This window comes from Ptiloglossa arizonensis, chromosome 13, assembly GCF_051014685.1.
Source record: "Ptiloglossa arizonensis isolate GNS036 chromosome 13, iyPtiAriz1_principal, whole genome shotgun sequence".
NCBI lineage: Eukaryota > Metazoa > Arthropoda > Insecta > Hymenoptera > Colletidae > Ptiloglossa > Ptiloglossa arizonensis.
Genome location: NC_135060.1, coordinates 44,635 through 64,307, shown reverse-complemented (window position 1 = coordinate 64,307; position 19,673 = coordinate 44,635). Strand labels below are relative to the sequence as shown.

The window sequence follows — 19,673 nt, the reverse complement described above, 5'->3', positions numbered from 1 at the left end:
ACAACGCTTCGTGAAACTCTTATCGACGAAGGAGACAGACTTATTATTGCGAAGATACTTGTTCCTGCAGATAAGATTAGATAACATCTAAATAGAACGAAGAGTAAAATAAGAACGCGATCGAACGCAGCCCGATACCGCATACTATAGAACGTTTCTCGTTCGATTGGCTCGAGAGGATGGGCCTTATTGCCTATCGAGACAATACACCGTACTCCTCTTCGGAGCTTGTTGACAATGTTCGAAAAGAGACACAGCTGGTGCTCGATGGTTAGAATAGGTCGTACGATTAACGAATCTAATAACGAAGGAATATTTAATGCCGTGCCTGTTAAAATCTCTCGATCCATTTCGTGTTCATTGATTGCTCGTACGGTAAAGGCTGTTCGCGATTCGAAATCGCGTAGATCGAGTTACGAAATAATCCTCCGCTAATCTATAGGAAACCGATGATTTCATTTAATCGCTTCCACATCGGAACAAACACAATGATTAATCTGATCGATGATTCTCCTTATCGAAAGTTTGTTGTACTGAAAAATGCGTCCACGGAATAGACGGTTATTTTTCAAATATTGGGAAACCGACTTTGTTTCGCGATGCCAAAGATCGCTGCGAACAGCCATTGAACAAAGTCGAGAGAAGAAAGTTTTGCGAACGAAGAACGAACAAGGATGGACGAAATTTGATTATTGTCTGTAAAAAAAAAACAGCCGATTTCGCAAAAGCGTGGTAATTTAATGGTTAAAAATTGACACAAAACGATGATTACGATACGTCGACGTATAGTAAAGCTCGAAGCTAAACCGAAACAACGTTGTACGCGTTTCGTCGACAGCTTTACCGTAATGCGAGACCGATCGTGAACTAAAGCGAAGGTATGGACACGCAGTGAATACTTTGTACGAATTTAAACTTGAACGCTTCGTCTATCCCGAACAACTCTTCGAAAACTACCTAAACTACGGTACGAAGTTATTTCTCGTTCGCCGTACTTTCCAGGCTCGTCGCCGACAAATTCCCATATCTTTAAACATTTCGATCACTTTGTAACCGAAAAAGTTTGAAAAAAGCACGAATACACGTATCGTATTTCGATCGATAAATATCGATTTTAATAGGAAACTATTGAAATAGCAAAGATAAAAATTCGTTTACGACCAATTCGGTCACTGTGTTCAGGGTATCGGATAAAAGATTACTTATCGGTTTATTCGTTGTTCGAAAGTTATTTCTGGGTAGAAACGGAATAAGGAAACTGAGAGGAAGCGGTGAGAAATGTGGTAAGAGAAGGGACGAAGACGAGCGAAGAATAGATTAAACGATATACTCGATATATCGTGAACGTCGAAGGTAAAAGATAGGAAGCCCGGCTCGAAGAGAAAAAGGGGTGGACCGAATGCGATAAGAAGACGATAGGGAACAAGACGAAGGTGGAAGAGCAAACCCGCGAAGAAAAGAGGAACGGTGAACAAGAAGGAGAGGAACAAAGAAGTAGAGGGGATAGAATGTCGAAGGTAGGACTTTGACCGGCCGTTGCCCCTAATGCGGTCGCCTCCAGCCTGCAAACCGAACGGATCCTCGAAAGAAAACTCTGTCCTCTGGTTTCTCTCTTCGTATGCGTCCACCAAGTTTCATCATTCCCAGGTGCGTTGCTACCTACCTGTCCATTTACAGCGTACCAGAATCACGGCAGAAACTGCTAGACGCTGCCAGCGTTGTTTATCCTTACGGCACGAAACCAGTATTTCCCAGCAGAAATAAGACAGCCCGTTCTTGTTTCCTCTTTATCATTTTCCTCGACAAAAGAGGCTGCGTTCCGATCGAATTAAAAATTTAAGTAACCGCTAATTGGTTCGTTTGTAACCGTTTTCCTGATTATCGAATTTCAAAAATACAAATTTCCACCAATGTTCCCTCCAAGACAGGGATGTAGGAGTACGACTCGTTGTGCGCTCCGAACGACGGGAGCTGTGCGAAATAAATTGTCGGTGTCTTTGAAAACGTGAAATTTTATATTCCTATCGAAACGAAACGATTCTTTTATTGTACACGTATACGTGTAAAAATAGTAAAGAAATTTTGAATTTTAATTCGTTAATCGAATCTATATGTTCTATAATATAATTCGATAACTCGCGAAAGATTCGCAACGAGTCAGCTGCGCGAGATATGCACGTTCACTTATTTTCGGATTACGTATTACGTATTACGTACGATAAATCCATGAAATATATTTTCATTTCCTTATCATCGTTGTCACTTGTACACATAATCGTAGCGTACAAACAGTACGCACGACATTAATACTGTATATTTCGCTAACGTTAATGGTTCGGAAACATAAGAACATTCGTGTTCGTGGATTTACGTTACCTTCGTGACGAGCGGCTCGGATGGTAATTGATTAAAAATTCCGTGTACCTAATTCCATACGTTTCTTTAATACGTATGCCTATCGATCGATCCCTGCGTATATAGTTTTCTTTTATAGTTCCTCGTTTTTCCGTCATCATCGACGATCGATTTCTCTTGCATCGATTTTATGCCTCCAATCAAAAGGGGAGTTTCACGTTCCAACATTCCAAACGAAGAGATATTTTCAGTAATTGACAAAGAGAAAATTTCTTCAAAATTATTTTTAAATTTCTCACGATAACAAATCTGTCGCGCCAACTATTGAAAAATATATAAAAGTTATTTACACCGGTACAATTGATACTTTGTTTTTAAAAAACAGTTGTTCAACAAGTGCGTCTGAATAACATTTGTTTCGTTTACGTGTACGATTAAATTCGTAATATACGATAAATGTTTATCAGATCTAAAGAAAATTTTGTTAATCGATAGTTTGGTTATCCGTCTCTTTCGAAATCTCGTAATTTTATCGATCCTTCGAATTTCGGCCCAAAGTTTAAAAATTTTTTAAAAATTAGATTCTTTCTTGCGTAAAATGAGAAACCCCCGTTAACGCGTTATCGAAAAAATTCTTATCTAAATTTTCGATACACCTTCGGAAACATATTGGGGAAATGTTTCGAACGGATACAACCGCTTGGAATTGTTATTATCTGTATTTTAGAACAAACCGTAAGACCCTAAACGACCCGTCCATTCCCTCGCCAGGCCACTCCTGGCTCGTTTACCTGAAGCATATCTTTACGAGCTGACCTGCCGGACAAAGAACGATGCTATTTTGGGTTCGTTGCCGTTTTATGCGCGTAACTACTTCTACACACTTGGTCTCCAGTATCGTGCGTGTAATTTCATTCTTCGAACTCGAATCAATTTCTGTACGCACCGTAGGTCGATCAAAATAGAGACGAAAGGAATTGTTAAACCGATGTACGTAGATAATTCACATGGAAGATAATATAATAGCTTGATTTCACGGCACGTTAACGTTAAGGCTAAATTGTGCGGTTGAGTTACTAATCGGCGAAATGAGAATAATCATCCCCGTGTCCCCTAATATAACAGAACAGAGGGATCTGAAATTGGTTGGACCTCGAATGCTCGAACGAGCGTCGAGGTTCGTTTTACTGTTCGTTAATCTCTAATCGGAGCACACGCACGTGTAAGGAACCCCTGTAGGCATTTAGTTGCAATGCTGTTTAATGAAATTCACCGGTACGTTGGTAGGTAATCGTGCAAATTCATTGATTCAATGTTTAACGAACAGCAGGGATGTACTTTGACGTAGAACTAGATTTACCTTCGCTTGAACTTCGAACATCGTGTCGAATGTATACAGATACCGGGATATTTATTGTTTATTTTTATTTCTTACAGCGACCGTACTTAATTTAGCCGCGTAACAACGAGATACCGAAAAATGTTGATATTCCATATATTTGAAATTCGTACTACACAAGAGGCAAACGTAACAATTCAAATCGATAAAACCAATTTCGACGAACTAACCTCAACTACGATTACCGTTGACCTCCGTATGCGAGTTTCCTTTCTCTATCCACGGGTTTACTTACCATTGACCTATGGCGACGCGTCGAACGAAACGTGTACGCAGTTCTCGATCTTGAGGAACAAGGTTATGGAACAAAAAGAATTGTTGAAACGAATGATTACTCGCTGACGTTTATTTGTTCAATTTCATAAAGAACATTCGTACGAAAATATAGGATTAGTTGGGCAGTATTTGTCAGTCCTCGGGAAGCATGATTATGGCAAACGATGCAATAGTAATTTTTGTCAATCAAAACACATTCGCCGCGCGAAAACCATTCTGACGTTCGGAAATTTATTCGTAACGCTGTACTACCGCGCGCGCGCGCGCGCATGCACACGCACACGCACGCGCCTGTGTGTATATATTCTCTAGTAAATAATAACTACGAGTATCAACGAGTAAAGAACAGTATATTAATACAGCAAAAATAACGCATAAATTGTCATTACTAATCAATTATCACTCGTTCCTCCAGCAATTCTCAGCTAGCTGGATCGTTATAATTATACATAATTTTTTTTTTTTTATATATATACTTTTTCTCGTATCTTATCGCTTCTACGATCGCGAGCAAGTACGGGCATTGTAACAAATGCACGGTACCAGTTCGCGCGTATAATAAATGTTCCTTCTATTCGGCGTAAAAATTCAACAGAACAACGCACCGACACGACGGTACGCTATCACTATCTACGAATGCAAACTCGCAGTTTGTGCATTCCTTCGGTTATAGTTTTCGCTTTCGCCAACGGACTTATCGTTTAAGATCATAGCCCTTAGGACACGCATCTCGGCGGTGGACATTCGATTACATAAAGAAAAAATTCTGGATATCCGAAGATATTCGGCTAAACGTCGGTTTCCTTTAATCCCGTATCTCCCGGTGGATCCTGTGTAAAAAGTGATCTTTTTAACACGCTGGAACAAAAGCTTCCGAGAACCGTAACAGTTAGCACGGGCTCCTCGAGGTTCTTTCAACTAAGGATTAAATACGTATCGGCTACAAAATTACGATAGCTGTAAGTGAAAAGAAAAAAGAAAAAAAAAAAAAACAAAAAAAAGAAAGAGAGAAAAACAAAAAAAGTTGGGCATGGAACAAACGCCTTCGACGGGGTTACGATATTACGTGAATACTTACGAATGATAGGAAAACTGGCAGTAAAGCAAGGGGGAAAGAAAACAAAAAATATTATAATAAGTGTAATTGAAAAAAGTTCTAAATTCTATTCGCGTGTACGATCCTAAATAGATAGAAAATACAAGAATCACGATGATATGGAGTGTCTCGATTACTTGGCAGTCTTACTTTGAGCATAGAATAATTCTTGCGAATAATTGCAAATAGCAACGCGCGACGAACCTAAACGCGTTTCGTCCAAATTCTTATTACTAAACGTTTATTGTCTTTTCGTAGTCTCTTTACGCGGTACATGGTTTAGAATTTTCGGCTCGTGTCCGTGGCCCATTGAACGACAACAATTCGACTGGAATTATCACGCAGAATGGTGCAACAACGTGACGATAACGAAAATCGGTAGAAATTTCAAACGAAAATAATACAAAAACACAATAGCGTTAAAGAGACTTACGTGTCCATCGTTTTCTTTTTATTCTTTTTTGTCGTTTCGTGGTCCCTCGATATAATATTTTACATGATTGTGCGTTGAAGTTGCGAAGATACTCAGCAAAGACGAATAAGAGAATTTAGCATTCAAAACTATTTGCCTGCCTGTCTATCTCTCGCGCAATCACATTCACTCATTCTCTCTCGCGCTCTGTACCTCTTTATCCTCCGTTTTCTCGTTTATTTTATTCTATATATCCGTGTCTCTCTCTCTCTCTAATAAATTTATATTTTCTATTTCATAAGACGGCCTACAATATACAAATGTATTCCTACGCTTACGATACAAAAAATAACTGGTAAGCAATGAAATTACGATTCTGGGAGAACGACGCGTTCGATTTTCAAACAGGGAAGAGGCGATTGTCTTTTTTTCTTTCTTTTTTTTCCCTTTTTTTTTTTTTTTTTTTTATAAAATTCTGGCACGAAATCGTTCCATTCGTACCAATTTTTATAACAGACCTATCACTCGACTTGGATCCTTCGCGTTCATTATCTACGAGCGAAACAATTGTAGGAGTATGGATGATAACGAGGAGAGGAAAACAGAAATGCTTTACAAAATGGGAAAAAAAGGCGAGGAAAGGAGAATAGCTAAGTAAATGAACGTCGTCCCCCATTTTATCACACAGTCAGAGTCTACGAAGGCCTCCAAAGTCTTCAGAGGAATTTAATACTAAGCTCTTTCACAGATGTCTCCTCGTCGTTGCTGCCGTCGATGCTTTCAGATTTACCCAAAGATATCAAACGGTAAAGAATTGTATTTTTCATTGATATAAAAATTACGGCGTTAGAAAAATAAATGCCGGCAATCCGCGCTATCCGTTTATCTTTACCTTACTCGATATCTTGAAATAAATCTTTGTGCACATGTTTGGCACTATCACTCCTTACGTACACCGTCTAAATCGGATTTAGTCACGAAGAAATATAACGGGTATTCTTTTTTATTTTTTTTTTTTATTTTTTTTTTTAAGTAAAAGAAAAATCTACGAACGAACCTGAAGTGAGAGGATTCGAAGAAATCGCAAGACGAGGGGAAGAGAAGGTTCAAATATCAGAATGTATCCGCGATCTCTAGCTATCGTTAGGAAGCATGTGGTTGCGTAAGAAGGCGAAATATGAAAGGGAATGGATGAGTATAGCTCGACTAAAAATGATATTAATTTTTCGATCGATTCACTCGATGCCTTTCTACAGCTTCATCGATTAATACTCGTCTACAATTGAGAGACGCGGTTCGTTGTACGCTCCGTGGACGATTAAAATTTTCAAAAAATATGGAATGCGTATATCTAAATCGCAGCAACCAACGAAACCGCCTCTCAATCTTCAAAACTACGCGGCAGTATACAGTCTGTTTCACTCGGCTACGTATACAAAAATTTTAATCCAATGAAAGGGACGATGGTGACGATCGAAATTTATACAGTCTTTTCGATTACGCGTTAATTAAAATTTCCTCGTATTCGTTTGTATCACTGAAAAGAACAAAATTCGATTCACCTGGATCGTCGCCCAAAAGAGTCGAAAATGAGTTTTTTAAATGTAGCTAAATCCTTGCATAAGTCGCCACAGTTGGTTGAGAAGTGGGTAGAACACGAGGTGGAAAGAAACAAAAAAAAAAAAAAAAAAATAGCTACGACCTTTCAAATCACGGTTTGAAACGAGAAAACGACACCAGGGAAGATAAAATGATTATTCGACTTTTTTTGCGAAAAATCCGACACTTTCGTTGCGGAGAGGACAATCATTTTTGGCAGAAAAGGATGTAAACATCGGTACGGAGCACCGAAACATCGTTTGAAAAATCATGAAGTCAAATGACGTATCGCAACGTCCAAATTGTTACTTAAAAAAAAAAAAAAAAAAAAAAAAAACACAAAACACATCGAAAGTCGGTTGGCACGGACTCATAAAAATATAAATCGCGACTGGAATAATACATTGTTCAGTAATGAATCTTTCTTTTGGACCTGGTGTCCTATTAGATACGCTCAGCTTGTTCATGGTGGGCCAATAATACAAAAGAATGTAAAACGTCCAATAAAGATGCATATTCGACAATTTGAATACAAAAAAAAAAAAAAAAAAAATTAAAATTGAATCAAAGGGGTCTTTTAATCGTATTCGATAATACGGAGGTCGCTACGTGTCTCAGTTTGAAAAACTGGTAAAAAGCACACCGCCGACACCCTATCGAGTTATAATTGTTAACGAAGAAGATTTTAGATCCACATAAAGCTTTTTACAAATAAATTTATATTTATAAAGATATCACCGACACGTTCTCGTGAGACAGACTGTACGTTCCATTCGATTAATCAAAGTAAGGATCGAAGTAAATAAGCAAGAACAGTTAAAAAAAAAAAAAAAAAGACATGGATACAAATAATCGGAACTAGACGGATTCTTTGCCCTCTAGCTTCGTGATCAGATCCGAGACGAGCTGCTTGTACATCACCGGGTCTATATTCTTCCCGAGCTGATAAAGAACGAACCAGTCGCCGATCTGGCACTTTTCGGAGATCTTTTTAATATCTTCGAGAGGCGAGAGACGCGAACGGGCACGCAGCAGCACCGTGCGAAGTTTCGGGCCCGCAACGACCGCGGCACGATAGGCAAGGGTTAGGCCGCTCAACACCGACAAAATAATGAACCAAAACCAAAGGAACACGTAAATCTTCTCGTTGACGATATTCAACGGTAACACGCAGAGTCCGTCGAATTTCTGCACCGTACCGGAGGCACCATATTTGTGGAAGGTGCATTTTGTGACCTTTGGAAAGACTCGAGACATTGGGTCGATTCTCTCCTCCGGTTCCATTTCCGTGAATTTTACCACGTCCGATCCGTAAGTCGTAAACTCCCCATCCAAGAAAAAGTCCATGAAATAGATCTGGCCAACCACGTTAACAAAGTTCAGCATCTCGCAGAAGAAAAATCGGAACGCGTAAAAGTTTTGCGAGTGCAAATTGGTCGCGAAATAATCGACCAAGAGTTTCTTCCTCTCGACTTTGCACTCTTCGCTCATCACCGGACAGTTCAAGTCCAAAACCAGCATCTTGATTCTACCGCCTTCCCAGGTCTTCCATAGATACCGTGGCACATAGAATAATATCGCCTGGAAGAAGAGCGTGAAACACACCCACTGGTAATATTTATGGTATTTGATCTCGTCCTCGCCTTCGACGTGGGACGCTACACCCGGTTGCACCAGGTCCTTGCCGACGATGCCGGTTCGATCGGGAATCGTGAACGTCGAATAAATCCAGCAATATGTGTCCATCACGTGAAGCGGTATCTCGTCCACAATACAGTCTATTGGGTCCCCGATGTATTGTCTTGACGTAACCAATAACGAAAAGGCAATTAATATGATCACCGTCGCTTTGTAATGTAACCGGAACACGTTGTTGTCGATGCATACTGCATCGAGCTTCAGCAGTCCCTTCACTGATCCGAATACGTCAAACATTGTCGATCTTCTTCTGTTTCTTGGACTGTGTTATTCAAAAAAATAACAATTTTTATGATCGCAAGAATGTAATAATTGAACCGAACTCCCGGGATTATCAACGTCCGCGCGACGTGACGCCGCGCGTCAAGAAGTGTCGCTTGTCCGTCGAACACGCACAAAAACAAACAACTTTCAAAATTCTTTTACACGGTTATCGATATTCTTTTTCGTTGCAACCTTTTCTTTCACTAAAAATTTCGGCCAACGAATTCTCCTTCGAATTCCCGAAAAACACGTGTATCCCGTTCCGATCGTTCCACGATCACTGCGCGCGTGAGCACGGGTCTACTGCGGCAAGCGTCACCGAGAGCGGTCTGTCGTAATGGCTGCGTTCAGATACGTTGTACGACACGAGCACGCGAGGACATGCCGTTCCACGAGCTGTTCCCTTCTGCTTTTCTCTCTGTCTAGCTTCTCCGCCGATAACTCCTTCCCTCTCTCTTTCTCTTCTTCGCGTCTTCTCTGTTTCACTCCCTCGGGTCGTACACAGCTTGGCTGGGGACGAAGAACTATAGATTTGCTTCTGCTGCACACTGAGATTCTATCCCCACTTATGACACCGAGAAAACTCGTCTCCCTCGTCCCTCTACTAGAACCTAACCCCACTTTTCGTCGCTTAACCGGCGCGTCGACTCTGGATCACAGGTAAGTTAGGTTGTTCGTGCGAGGTCGACCGAATTCGGCTATTATCGGTTCAGGTCTCGCTGCTCGGTACGCATGCGTGGTCGAAAAAGATTCACGGTTTTCTCGTGTACAATGTTGCACGAATTTGCGAAAACGGAACACCAAATATACTTTTAAGACATAACTGTATAAATTTGAAGTTAAGGAGAAATCTATTTCCTATCTCTAAAGATTCGAAACCTCTCTTGCAAACTGAAAACACTCGGTCTGCTTTGAATTTCAGTTGTTCGTTAGCAAACGCGTTTAAATACCGTATAGTTTTATGATAGGACAACGACACTGAGCTGAAAATTATAGTTTACTTCTTTACCGATCATCGTAACCTACTTATCTAGTCTCCCATCCTGTATCATTTAATCTATGCTCAATGTTTACTAGAATCTCTATCAATTGATCCTGTTTTTATGAAATAAACGGGGACAGGACGAAAAAACATTTTGCTATACGAAACGAGTGTGTTTAAATCAAATATACCGTAAAGCGATATATTCAAATACAACTCGGTTGCAATTTCTCTACTACAGTTCCTCGATAAAATCTGTTATAATTTTCCTCAAAAAGGCAATAAGAGAATCTAAAATTTAATCGAAATAAATGGCACGAAATACTGCACGATATACAGACCACGTGTTTCGTATTACAAATGCCAAGCTTTTCATATCGTTCCGCGTGTGAAATTTTACACCGGTCTAGATTGATATTGCGGTGAACAGCGATCATCGCTAATAAATAATTGCTACCTTTTCTCGATCTCCATTACATACTTTGAAGATTGATACGTATACATATTTCAAACATATGCTATCATCTTCGCTTAGCTTTTCGCTTATGCCTTACGAATAGAAATTCGACGTTGCGTTCTATTTAAATCGTTTTGAGAATTAGTGTTACCGTATCCTATTGTTATCCGCGATTTATTGTCACGAGATGATTGAATCGATATTGAAATCAAGCGTGTGAGAAAATGTGAAAAGAAACATTGAAATCGATATCTTTGTCTCGTGGCAACTTATTATTTATTATTATGTGACTTTACAACAGATTGTATTGTACGGTAGCTCTAATTACAACCAATGATACGATCGGTAAGATATCTTTTTATAGAAAGACGATGTTTAACGTCGGTCCTGTGGCGCAACGGATAACGCGTCTGACTACGGATCAGAAGATTCCAGGTTCGAATCCTGGCAGGATCGTTTACAATTTTTTTTTTTTGTTCTCGTCAAATTTTCGAAATTTCATCGAATACCTTTTATTTTTAAATCGCTCCGGTCGCGACAATATTGCGATATGCGTTAGAAGAAATCGATTATAATTACAAATACTTGGAATTACTCACGTTGCAAGGTTCCGTGAGCTACTATATATCGAACCGCGATTATACAAATGTAAGCGGTTAACAAAGAAAATAACTAACATCGTTTGCGCACAATATCTCGCGAAGAATATATTAACGGTATACGTAGCTATGCATACTTTTAGGTATCGTTCACACTGTCCGAAGGTAGAACTGGCCAGCCAGGGTCAAACAGGTTCGATGATAACGAGAATATTTTGTCCATCGAAAGTATTCGAACGGCGTCTCCGTGCTTCCAGGGAACCAACGGAAAAAGGTTCTCCGTCTCCTACTCCACTTGAGTCGTTTCAACGACAAGAACGACCGTTTCGACTTTCCAATTCGAAAAATACAAGTGGCCTTTTTTTTGACAGCACTTTCTCTTGCTGTTCAAGTTGCTCGTGGATGTTTAGTTTCTGGCTGAGAAAGGAATGCCGTTACGCGTGGGAATATTCATCGTGATTATAGTAATGTGTTTCGCGTCTACAATCTAGGACGACTCGGCACGAGTTTGTCCGTTCGTCGAAGATTGGCGAAAAATTCTTCGTCGCATCGATAGCACGATTCGACAAAGAGTATCCTAAATATCGTCTAAGGCAAAATATGCACGAAAGATGCATACGTGCTTAATGCCGTGGAAACTAATTGGAAACGAGCGTAGTCGGCGGGTCAAATAAATTAACCCAGTATGCAAGCGAGAACCGGTTGCAAAATGTGTAAACTGAGAAAGGCCATCAAGGCGAGCGTGAAAGATACTCGTACGAAATATGAATTGATAAAATCATTTTAGCTTTCTGTATCTGGCGCATAAAGTTAGTATCGTTTCGTTAACGGTACGACGATGACGATGTCCCATCCCGTCGGGTGTTCTCCATATAGAAACGGATCGTTGTATCGAGTATCGAGTATCTCTACCATTGTATTATACATCCAATGTCAATTTCGAGCATGAAGTTCGACGATCGTGGAATGCTGACGTCGATAATCTCCTCTGCTTGGGTTTATCGTGCGTTACTCGGCTCTCTTGAAAAAGTATCCCTCGAACCGACGAATTTTTGACTGGAAAAGGTTTCTCTTACCTGCGGTCTGTGGGTAGGCGTCGACGTGGCACGATACTCGATACATCAGCTGCTGTGGACCTACCTGTGACTTCTCCATAGAGAATGGTGGCACGTTGCGGAAGAGTGGGGCCAAAAGGAAGGGACCGGTTTTTCTGGTTTTCAATCTCTCCGAGCATCGTAGCCTATTCTCGCTACCTTCTCCACGGACTTGCGATAGGCCGTGTATATTTCGAACAGATATATTTCACCCTTTACGGTGCTATGCCGAGGCTGACTTTACTTAAAAAGTAATTACAACGCGTCGAGTCGATTACTTTATTTCATTTTTCTCGGTTTTCGAGCGATTGGAATCGACCGACTCGAAACGCAATAAATATTTCAACACGAGTGATTATTTGGAAACAGGAGCGTTCGATCTAAATGGAACATTTGATACGTTAACCGGTACACTGTGTTACGTAATAGCCGTGTACCTAACTTTATGTTTCGCGTGTTTATAATGATAAATCGTTCTTTTCGCTGATAGCGCGAGCGTAAAAGTCGTCTATCGAATTGGACGAAGATATCCGCAGTTTAACGCGACATTTTCTTTTTCCGTTGGAATTTGAAATTGTAAAGCTTCAACGTGTAAAACTGTACAGCGTACCAGCCATACTCTATACCTCCGTTGGAAAGTCTGAAAACGGGGAGACATTTGTCGGTATACGTTGAGTTGGTCGTTCGCGCGGTGCGGTGGTACGTAATGGTAACCACTTTCTCTCTCTCTCTCTCTCTCTCTATACACACACATACATATAAAAAAGTAATATTATATTGTTCAATAATACGTTTCAGGATTCATATCGAATGTAAAGTAACGAGAGAAACGATTCGCGGTTAATACCGTTTCACGCTCCCAAGTGTAACGTGTGTCGTTTCGAAACATTGTTCAATATCTCGGATAGAGTGCAGCTATCGCTATCGAAGAAGCGCTACTCGAAGAGCGACATCCTTATTTTAACGGTAAAAAATGTCGATTTCGGTACGTATCGATGGTATTATTTCTTTTAAAAAATTATAAATTTTCTCGAAAGACTACGCTATTTGTGTGCACAGGATCACGAAATAAACTATACTCCGAGCATGTGGAGCAAAAGATTTGGGCATGTAGAATTAACTGAACACTATTTCAAATTCGCTACGGAAGGTAAGCAACGAGTCCAGGATGGTGCTATTGTTTAATGGTGGAATAAAACGATGTCTTATTGTTGCAGTTACAAGAAACGCTCGTGAAACATTGAAATGCGAACTCGATGTTCCATATGGAACTACAGATCGAACTAAATACGATGTGTATGGAACCGACTTACCCAAAGGTGCACGCGTAAATATATTTTCTTTTTTATAATTAAATTGATTAGATCTAGTAACTTGTACCAGATCTTAAATGATCGTTTTACCAATAACTATAATAAATATAATAAGACCGATTAGCGGTCGTATTTACTATCGACGTGTAATAAGTACTTACGTTTGTAACGATAAAACGGTCGTTTTGCTCGAAACAGTCGCGCCACCGCGGTGTATATTATTTCGCTCGGTCGAATGTAAAATATCAATGGCATTCCACTTGTTACAGACGCTCCGATATTGGTATTCATTCACGGTGGATATTGGCAAGAAGGTAGTAAAGATCTAGCTACGTTTGCGGTACCCGGTTTTGTTGCCAAAGGAATTAAAGTTGTAACAGTTGGCTACGATTTATGTCCGCATGGTAAACTCTATGACTTTTCATCTATTTTGTTTATTTTTACATATGACATTTATATATTATATAAACCATATCGTACTTCATAGCGAGTAGTTTGACGAATATATTAATTTATTTGTATACTGTTGTTCGTTCAGTTAAACTTGAAGATATAATATCACAGATAAAATTGGCGATTGAAGAGATATTGAAATCTGCTTCAAGTTATGGAAGTCGGTACGCATACATTCCTAATATTTTCCTAACAATTTAAATAACGATCGCTTTAATTGTTTCGCGATATAATAACGAAACGGATGAATTCACGTAGAAACGTTTGGATTGTCGGCCATAGTGCCGGTGCACATTTGGCGGCGAGTATTTTACACGATGAGTTATGGCAAGACGAAATGACGGAACGAAGTTACTTCAATCTGTTGAAAGGTATCGTCTTAATTGGCGGTATTTTTAACTTGAAACACCTACTCGATACTACTATTATTGCCCCTCTGAAGCTTACCAAGTTAGTCTCTGTGTTCTTTTATGAATTATCTACATTTATAGACCATAATTAATACTATACTTCGTTTATTGTAAGTTTCATTTTTACATGTTTAGAGATGAAATCGACGCGTACAGTTTTAGCACTATCGACACTACAAAGAGTAAACCGATTCAAGGATTGAAAGTTATTGTGGCCGACGGAGAATGCGATACTCCAGAGTTCATCAACGAATCGCGTAACTACGCCCAGGTATTCGCGCTAATCTGCCCGCATCGTGATCTTTCCCACTCGTTCTTTTTCTAATTGAAAATTATTCATCTTCCTCTTTCTTATTCTAGAAACTTGTTACAATAGTGGATAATGTTCAATATATTTTGCTTCGAGAAAATGTCGATCACTTCGATATCGTGGAAAGGCTCACGGATACAAACTTTCTTCTGACTAAAGTGATACTGGACAATATGTCTTCCGAATAACAGGGACAGAGAGTTACAATGAAATAACATCGAGACGTACAGCTTTAACAAGAAAAATTTATAAATAATATTTGACGTATAAAAATTGTATTATACTTCGGTATTCATAAAAAATTTATTAAGTGTAACATATTAATGTACCGATACAGTGTTGTTAAATTTTAAATCGTGTGTAAAAAATTATTAGTTTATCTACTACAGTTGGTTGGTCATCTGTCATTTGTTAATGATTTTACATAACAATGATCTAGATGAACTGTGTTTTGCTTTTGTTCGAGTCATGTAGCTTTAGATATAGATGAATTTGTCGTTGAAGACTGCAAGCTACTTTCCTTTTGTTTTGTGGTTAATAATATTGTTTGGTTGGAGTGGGGAATTTGTATGATCGGGCTACTTTGTTTCGCTAATAAATCTTTTCCCTGATTACTAGTGTTCGTTTGCTGATTACTAGATTGATTAGACGGTAGACGCACGATCGTAGAACCTCTGTTTATACCTACTACTTTGTGCAAAGATGTTACAGCTTGAACTTTCTGTAATTTTGCTGCGTTACTTGAATCTATGTCTTGAGAATTCAGTCTCACGTAATTGTTTGTAATGTTTTTTACCTTAATTATACTTTTACCTGCCGGTATCACCAACGTCTTGAATTTACCTTTCATAATAGGAAGTACTTTAGATCCGATATGAATTGTCGTGCATTTAGTAGAAGTTGAATTTTGGTTTAATGTATCGTTTGTAAGGTCTACGATACCGCTGTTAATCAAGGTACTTTCGTCTACCGTTGCTTTATCTATTTTCTCATGTACGTCTTCCCATGTTGTAGGAGGTTTAGCAAAAGAACGTACTCGTAGCAACGGCTTTTCTTCTCCTAATGGCTTATCATCCGTCGACTCTTCGATCATAATATTAGGCTCATTCTCTATAACACACATACATAAAATCTAAACGCTTCCTTTTATTTATTCGATGATTAATTCTTTTTCATCAATATTACGTTTTTACACTAACCTTTTGCTCTATCGATAAGGATTTTAGTATCTACTTTAGCAGATAATGTTAAATTAGGTGAAATATTGGACGATGGTGTTGCATCATTTTCATTCGTTCGCTCTGATTTAGAATTACTTTTATAACTAGGAATGTTTACAATATCGTCAGGGTTTGTCGATTTTAAATTATCATCGTTAGTGTTTACAACATTGCCAGAAGTTGTTGATTTTAAATTATCATTTTCAGTGTTTACAACATCACCTGTGTTTGTTAATTCTAACTTATCATCGTTAATGTCCTTTAATCTATCATTGGCATCCGTTTGACATTTTTCGTTTATCTCTATAATGTCAAAATCAGTTACATCTATACTAGTTTTGTTAGTTGTATCTGTGTTATATTTAAAAACTTTTGTACCATCTAAACTAATTTCATCTTCCTCCGTACTAGATTTATCCGTATTTGCCTTCAAAGTTGTATCGTCTTCGTTGACATCGTTGTCTTCGTCGTTACTGTCTTCCATGTCGTTATCCGCACTATCTTCTTTTTCTTCCTCGTTGTTAGATGATGATTTAGTATCAAAAAAGTGGCTCTTCATTTCTTCTTGTTTCTTCACGTACATCTGAAATACATTTGTCAATCGATTCTCACCCTCTAACTTGTTCTTTGTTAATTTTTCAGCTAACTGTGGATCTTTTAATGCAGGATCGTCTTCTTTATTTTCAAGAAACAAAGAAAACGTGTCCCAATAATCATTGCGTCGGGAACGTTGTAAATGTTCTCCCAATTCGGTAAATGCATTCTTTGCTGTAACAAATCGTAAGAAAAGAATACATGAAATTTTCATTCAAGAAACATTCAAAAATTTAACAACTTACCAATGTGTTGCTGTTTTTTATTATCCAACCTTAAATTGTGTAAATCGTTACATTTTTTAACACATTGTAAAATGTCACTATAATCTGGAAATATCAGTGCACTCGCGTAAGCACCGACTTTCTTAAGTTTACTTCTCTTCGATATTTTGGAGTTAATAAAGCTTGTAATAGCATGATCTACCGCGACAATTCCAGTTCTACTAAAGTGCTTCGGCCGTAAGTATTGCCGTCCTGCATCGGCATTCTCTCCGGTACATTCGCAAAGTTTGTTATAAAGTTCCACCATTCGATACCTATATTTCTCTAACTTTATATAACTGCTATTATTTTCATCGTCAAAATTTATTTCCGACTCTTCCAGTACTTTAATATATTTTTCACACTTTTTCATTGCTTTTAATAATACATTAATTTCTTTTTGCGCAGCATTATATTTTGCCTGATTTTCTTCGTTACTTTCACTAGTTCCTTGCATACGATTATTAATTTCACTATTATTCGTACTCGCTAATTTTGAAGACGACGTACCAGGTACATTTAGATTTCTATTATTCGGTTTCTTTACATTAGAAGTGCAGTTTTTGCCGTTCAATAAGATAGATACCCCGTTACAGCTGTTTTTCATTTCGTTCATCACTTCTGAGATATAAACAAATAATTTATTCGAACTACTTGCAATGTCGTTTCTTTTTTCATTCAAAAACGTAATAAAAGCTTCAGAATTTGCATATGCTGGATCCAGCTGTTCGTAACGTCTCTTTAACTTATTAGTGATAGTTTTCATATCTTCTGAGCGATCCTTTTGTAAGCACAAACTAATGAACATAGGAAATATGTCCTGTAATACAGGAGAAAATGATTTTCGTTCTTTTACGACCAATTTTGGTCTCAATATTGATACCGATTTTTCATTTCCTCGCACACTTATACATTCATCAAAATTCTTTTTTACATCAGATGACACAACATTATTTTCTTCATCACCTGAGATCACTTTTTTAATCCCTTCGAAATCATTTTCATCGACATCAATCATTTCGTACGCTTTTCTCTTTTGCCCACAAGATGTTACTTTTTGATTCTCATTTGGTAGGATCTCCATTTTCACATGGGAATAACATTTATTTTTCAATTGTGCGGTGACAGATGTTTCTTTTCCACTGCTTTTATTCTGTAACAATTAATGGTATACAACTTTTGGAGCTTTCACACTTTCTAATTTGTACTTTTGTGCTTTTAGCTTGTTAATGCTAAAAAATCAACCAAATCGTAAGAGATCGTTTAAAGTTCATACGGTACTAATATAAAGTTTAAATTAAACAACTGAACACATCACAATGAAGCAAAACGTGCAAACCTTTCCTGCTTCTTCATCATCATCCGATGAGATACAAATAATTTCATCCTTCTCCATATTAGTTAGTCTGGTCTGACAGAGAAATTAAATTATGTTACAACGCAGTCCCACGAAAACTTCAATGACATTTATTTTACGGTGAAAAGGACTGATAATTAATTCGAACACAATCGCCTTAAAAACATTTTGACGCATGTTTATTTAAAAATAATCGTTCCTATTTGCTTTATTACATGTGCTTTATTTATAGACAGAATCAGCACTTAATGATCCAGTAAACTCAATAAAATGTACCAATTAATTTCTATATTACTCAATTTCATGGAAATTTTGACATTCAAAACATAAAGACAAAACGAAGAGCAAACTTGAAACTTTCACAGGACAATTAATTTCATTAGATACTCTACTTACAAGGGATTATTATTACTTTTTAGGGATTTTTTTCTCTTATGTGTCGTTTTCAATGTTTATCTTTAAAATATTACTAAAAGGACAATTGTACTTGTTTCAGCTTATTTTTATCAAAATAACTGATTACATATAATTTTATAGTGATATAATCGAAACAGTAAAGTATAAAAATTATACATGTAGTGTATAATTTGATTTATTTAGAATTTAATATAATAGTCTTTAAATGTATTTCTGTACAATTAAATTTTATCATACCTTACTAAATAGATATTATCTGAGAGTAATTTTTAACATTAACTTTATTATACAATTTCATTTAATTGACACTATTAAAAATCTAAAAATAATCACTAGAAAAAATTATAATATAGACAGTGCTGTCCTCATGACAGTTTCGGAGTTCTTCCACTCCTGTCTCCCGCCTAAATACAAGATACTATATGTATGTCGCGCACGTCTGTCAGGTTTCTTAGACGGAGACGCTTGCTCAACTAACTTTAGTGTCGTGCGATTTCTTCAACAACATAGGTATCTGAACGTCTAAGAATCGATTGAAAAGAAAAGGAAATACGTGAGAAGCTCCTACAGTGGGCAGTGCTGATATACATACATCTTTCCAAATAAATAAATGTAGAATATTTTACATAATGTTCGTGTTAGCACCTTAATTGTCCAATGTACTGATATACTTATTCTGATAAAAGATTTTATTATTGTTTGCTAAATATTACTTTAAGATTTATTTTTAACGCCAATTTAATTGCGTAATTTCACATACATACTTTTTTGTACCTTCGTTGAGTTATCACAATTAGAAATTTAAAATAATCACTAAAGAAGATTTTAAAAGAAAAAGAAAAGATTCGAACACTATTCTTACCATCTGAGAAGAAAGTTACTAGTAATCACCACTGCAGGCTACTCCTTTTTCGCGGTACACATTATCAGTCGCTTTGTTCTCACGTGCGAAAGTGTTTAGCGACTGCGCAAAAGCATTTTACTCGTTAACTACCGACTTTAACCTTCCGAAATATCTAACTATAAATTACCTTTTAACAAATAATAATTTTTGCAATCAATCTACGTTAGGAAAATTCTATAAATCGACAAAAAGTCACAATAC

The 19,673-nt window shown here is 37.7% G+C and overlaps 3 protein-coding genes and 1 non-coding gene across 7 annotated transcripts; 2 read left to right on the top strand and 2 right to left on the bottom strand.

The window, feature by feature from the left end:
* Positions 1 to 5,540: 5,540 nt before the first annotated feature.
* Positions 5,541 to 9,676, bottom strand: Inx2 (innexin 2). Its single transcript, XM_076325504.1, has one exon. It carries the CDS (start codon positions 9,070 to 9,072, stop codon positions 7,996 to 7,998), a length of 1,077 nt encoding a protein of 358 aa, XP_076181619.1. The 5' UTR covers positions 9,073 to 9,676; the 3' UTR covers positions 5,541 to 7,995.
* A 1,245-nt stretch (positions 9,677 to 10,921) lies between these two features.
* On the top strand, positions 10,922 to 10,994 carry Trnar-acg (transfer RNA arginine (anticodon ACG)). Its single transcript has one exon. It is a non-coding gene; the product is annotated as a tRNA-Arg (tRNA).
* Positions 10,995 to 12,076: 1,082 nt separating this feature from the next.
* On the top strand, positions 12,077 to 15,329 carry Kfase (kynurenine formamidase). Of its 2 annotated transcripts, none has more exons than XM_076325523.1 (9): positions 12,077 to 12,930; positions 13,030 to 13,216; positions 13,291 to 13,381; positions 13,449 to 13,550; positions 13,814 to 13,948; positions 14,083 to 14,161; positions 14,256 to 14,447; positions 14,543 to 14,678; positions 14,768 to 15,329. In XM_076325523.1, exons 2-9 carry the CDS (start codon positions 13,205 to 13,207, stop codon positions 14,903 to 14,905), a joined length of 885 nt encoding a protein of 294 aa, XP_076181638.1. In that variant the 5' UTR covers positions 12,077 to 12,930; positions 13,030 to 13,204; the 3' UTR covers positions 14,906 to 15,329. The 2 variants fall into 2 exon arrangements, with proteins under 2 accessions (XP_076181638.1, XP_076181639.1); XM_076325524.1 differs by having other exon boundaries at positions 12,077 to 12,940.
* On the bottom strand, positions 14,943 to 18,502 carry Daxx (Daxx-like protein). 3 transcript variants are annotated; one of them, XM_076325522.1, is made up of 5 exons: positions 18,134 to 18,502; positions 16,777 to 17,947; positions 15,917 to 16,705; positions 15,514 to 15,827; positions 14,943 to 15,438 (listed from the first exon to the last, which is right to left on the bottom strand). In XM_076325522.1, exons 1-5 carry the CDS (start codon positions 18,188 to 18,190, stop codon positions 15,184 to 15,186), a joined length of 2,586 nt encoding a protein of 861 aa, XP_076181637.1. In that variant the 5' UTR covers positions 18,191 to 18,502; the 3' UTR covers positions 14,943 to 15,183. The 3 variants fall into 3 exon arrangements, with proteins under 3 accessions (XP_076181637.1, XP_076181636.1, XP_076181635.1); XM_076325521.1 differs by having other exon boundaries at positions 14,943 to 15,827; positions 15,917 to 16,240; positions 16,316 to 16,705; XM_076325520.1 differs by having other exon boundaries at positions 14,943 to 15,827.
* Positions 18,503 to 19,673: the final 1,171 nt, after the last annotated feature.

What these genes read in the sequence shown, in the direction of transcription:
- Inx2 (XM_076325504.1), bottom strand. Translation starts at nt 9,072, where the DNA reads ATGTTTGACGTATTCGGATCAGTGAAGGGACTGCTGAAGCTCGATGCA.
- Kfase (XM_076325523.1), top strand. An exon ending in TGGAACCGACTTACCCAAAG is followed by an intron (nt 13,551 to 13,813) that starts GTGCACGCGTAA and finishes CACTTGTTACAG; the next exon opens with ACGCTCCGATATTGGTATTC. An exon ending in AATCGCGTAACTACGCCCAG is followed by an intron (nt 14,679 to 14,767) that starts GTATTCGCGCTA and finishes TTCTTATTCTAG; the next exon opens with AAACTTGTTACAATAGTGGA.
- Daxx (XM_076325520.1), bottom strand. Translation starts at nt 18,190, where the DNA reads ATGGAGAAGGATGAAATTATTTGTATCTCATCGGATGATGATGAAGAA. An exon ending in TAAAAAACAGCAACACATTG is followed by an intron (nt 16,706 to 16,776) that starts GTAAGTTGTTAA and finishes GATTTGTTACAG; the next exon opens with CAAAGAATGCATTTACCGAA. An exon ending in CCTTATCGATAGAGCAAAAG is followed by an intron (nt 15,828 to 15,916) that starts GTTAGTGTAAAA and finishes TGTGTGTTATAG; the next exon opens with AGAATGAGCCTAATATTATG.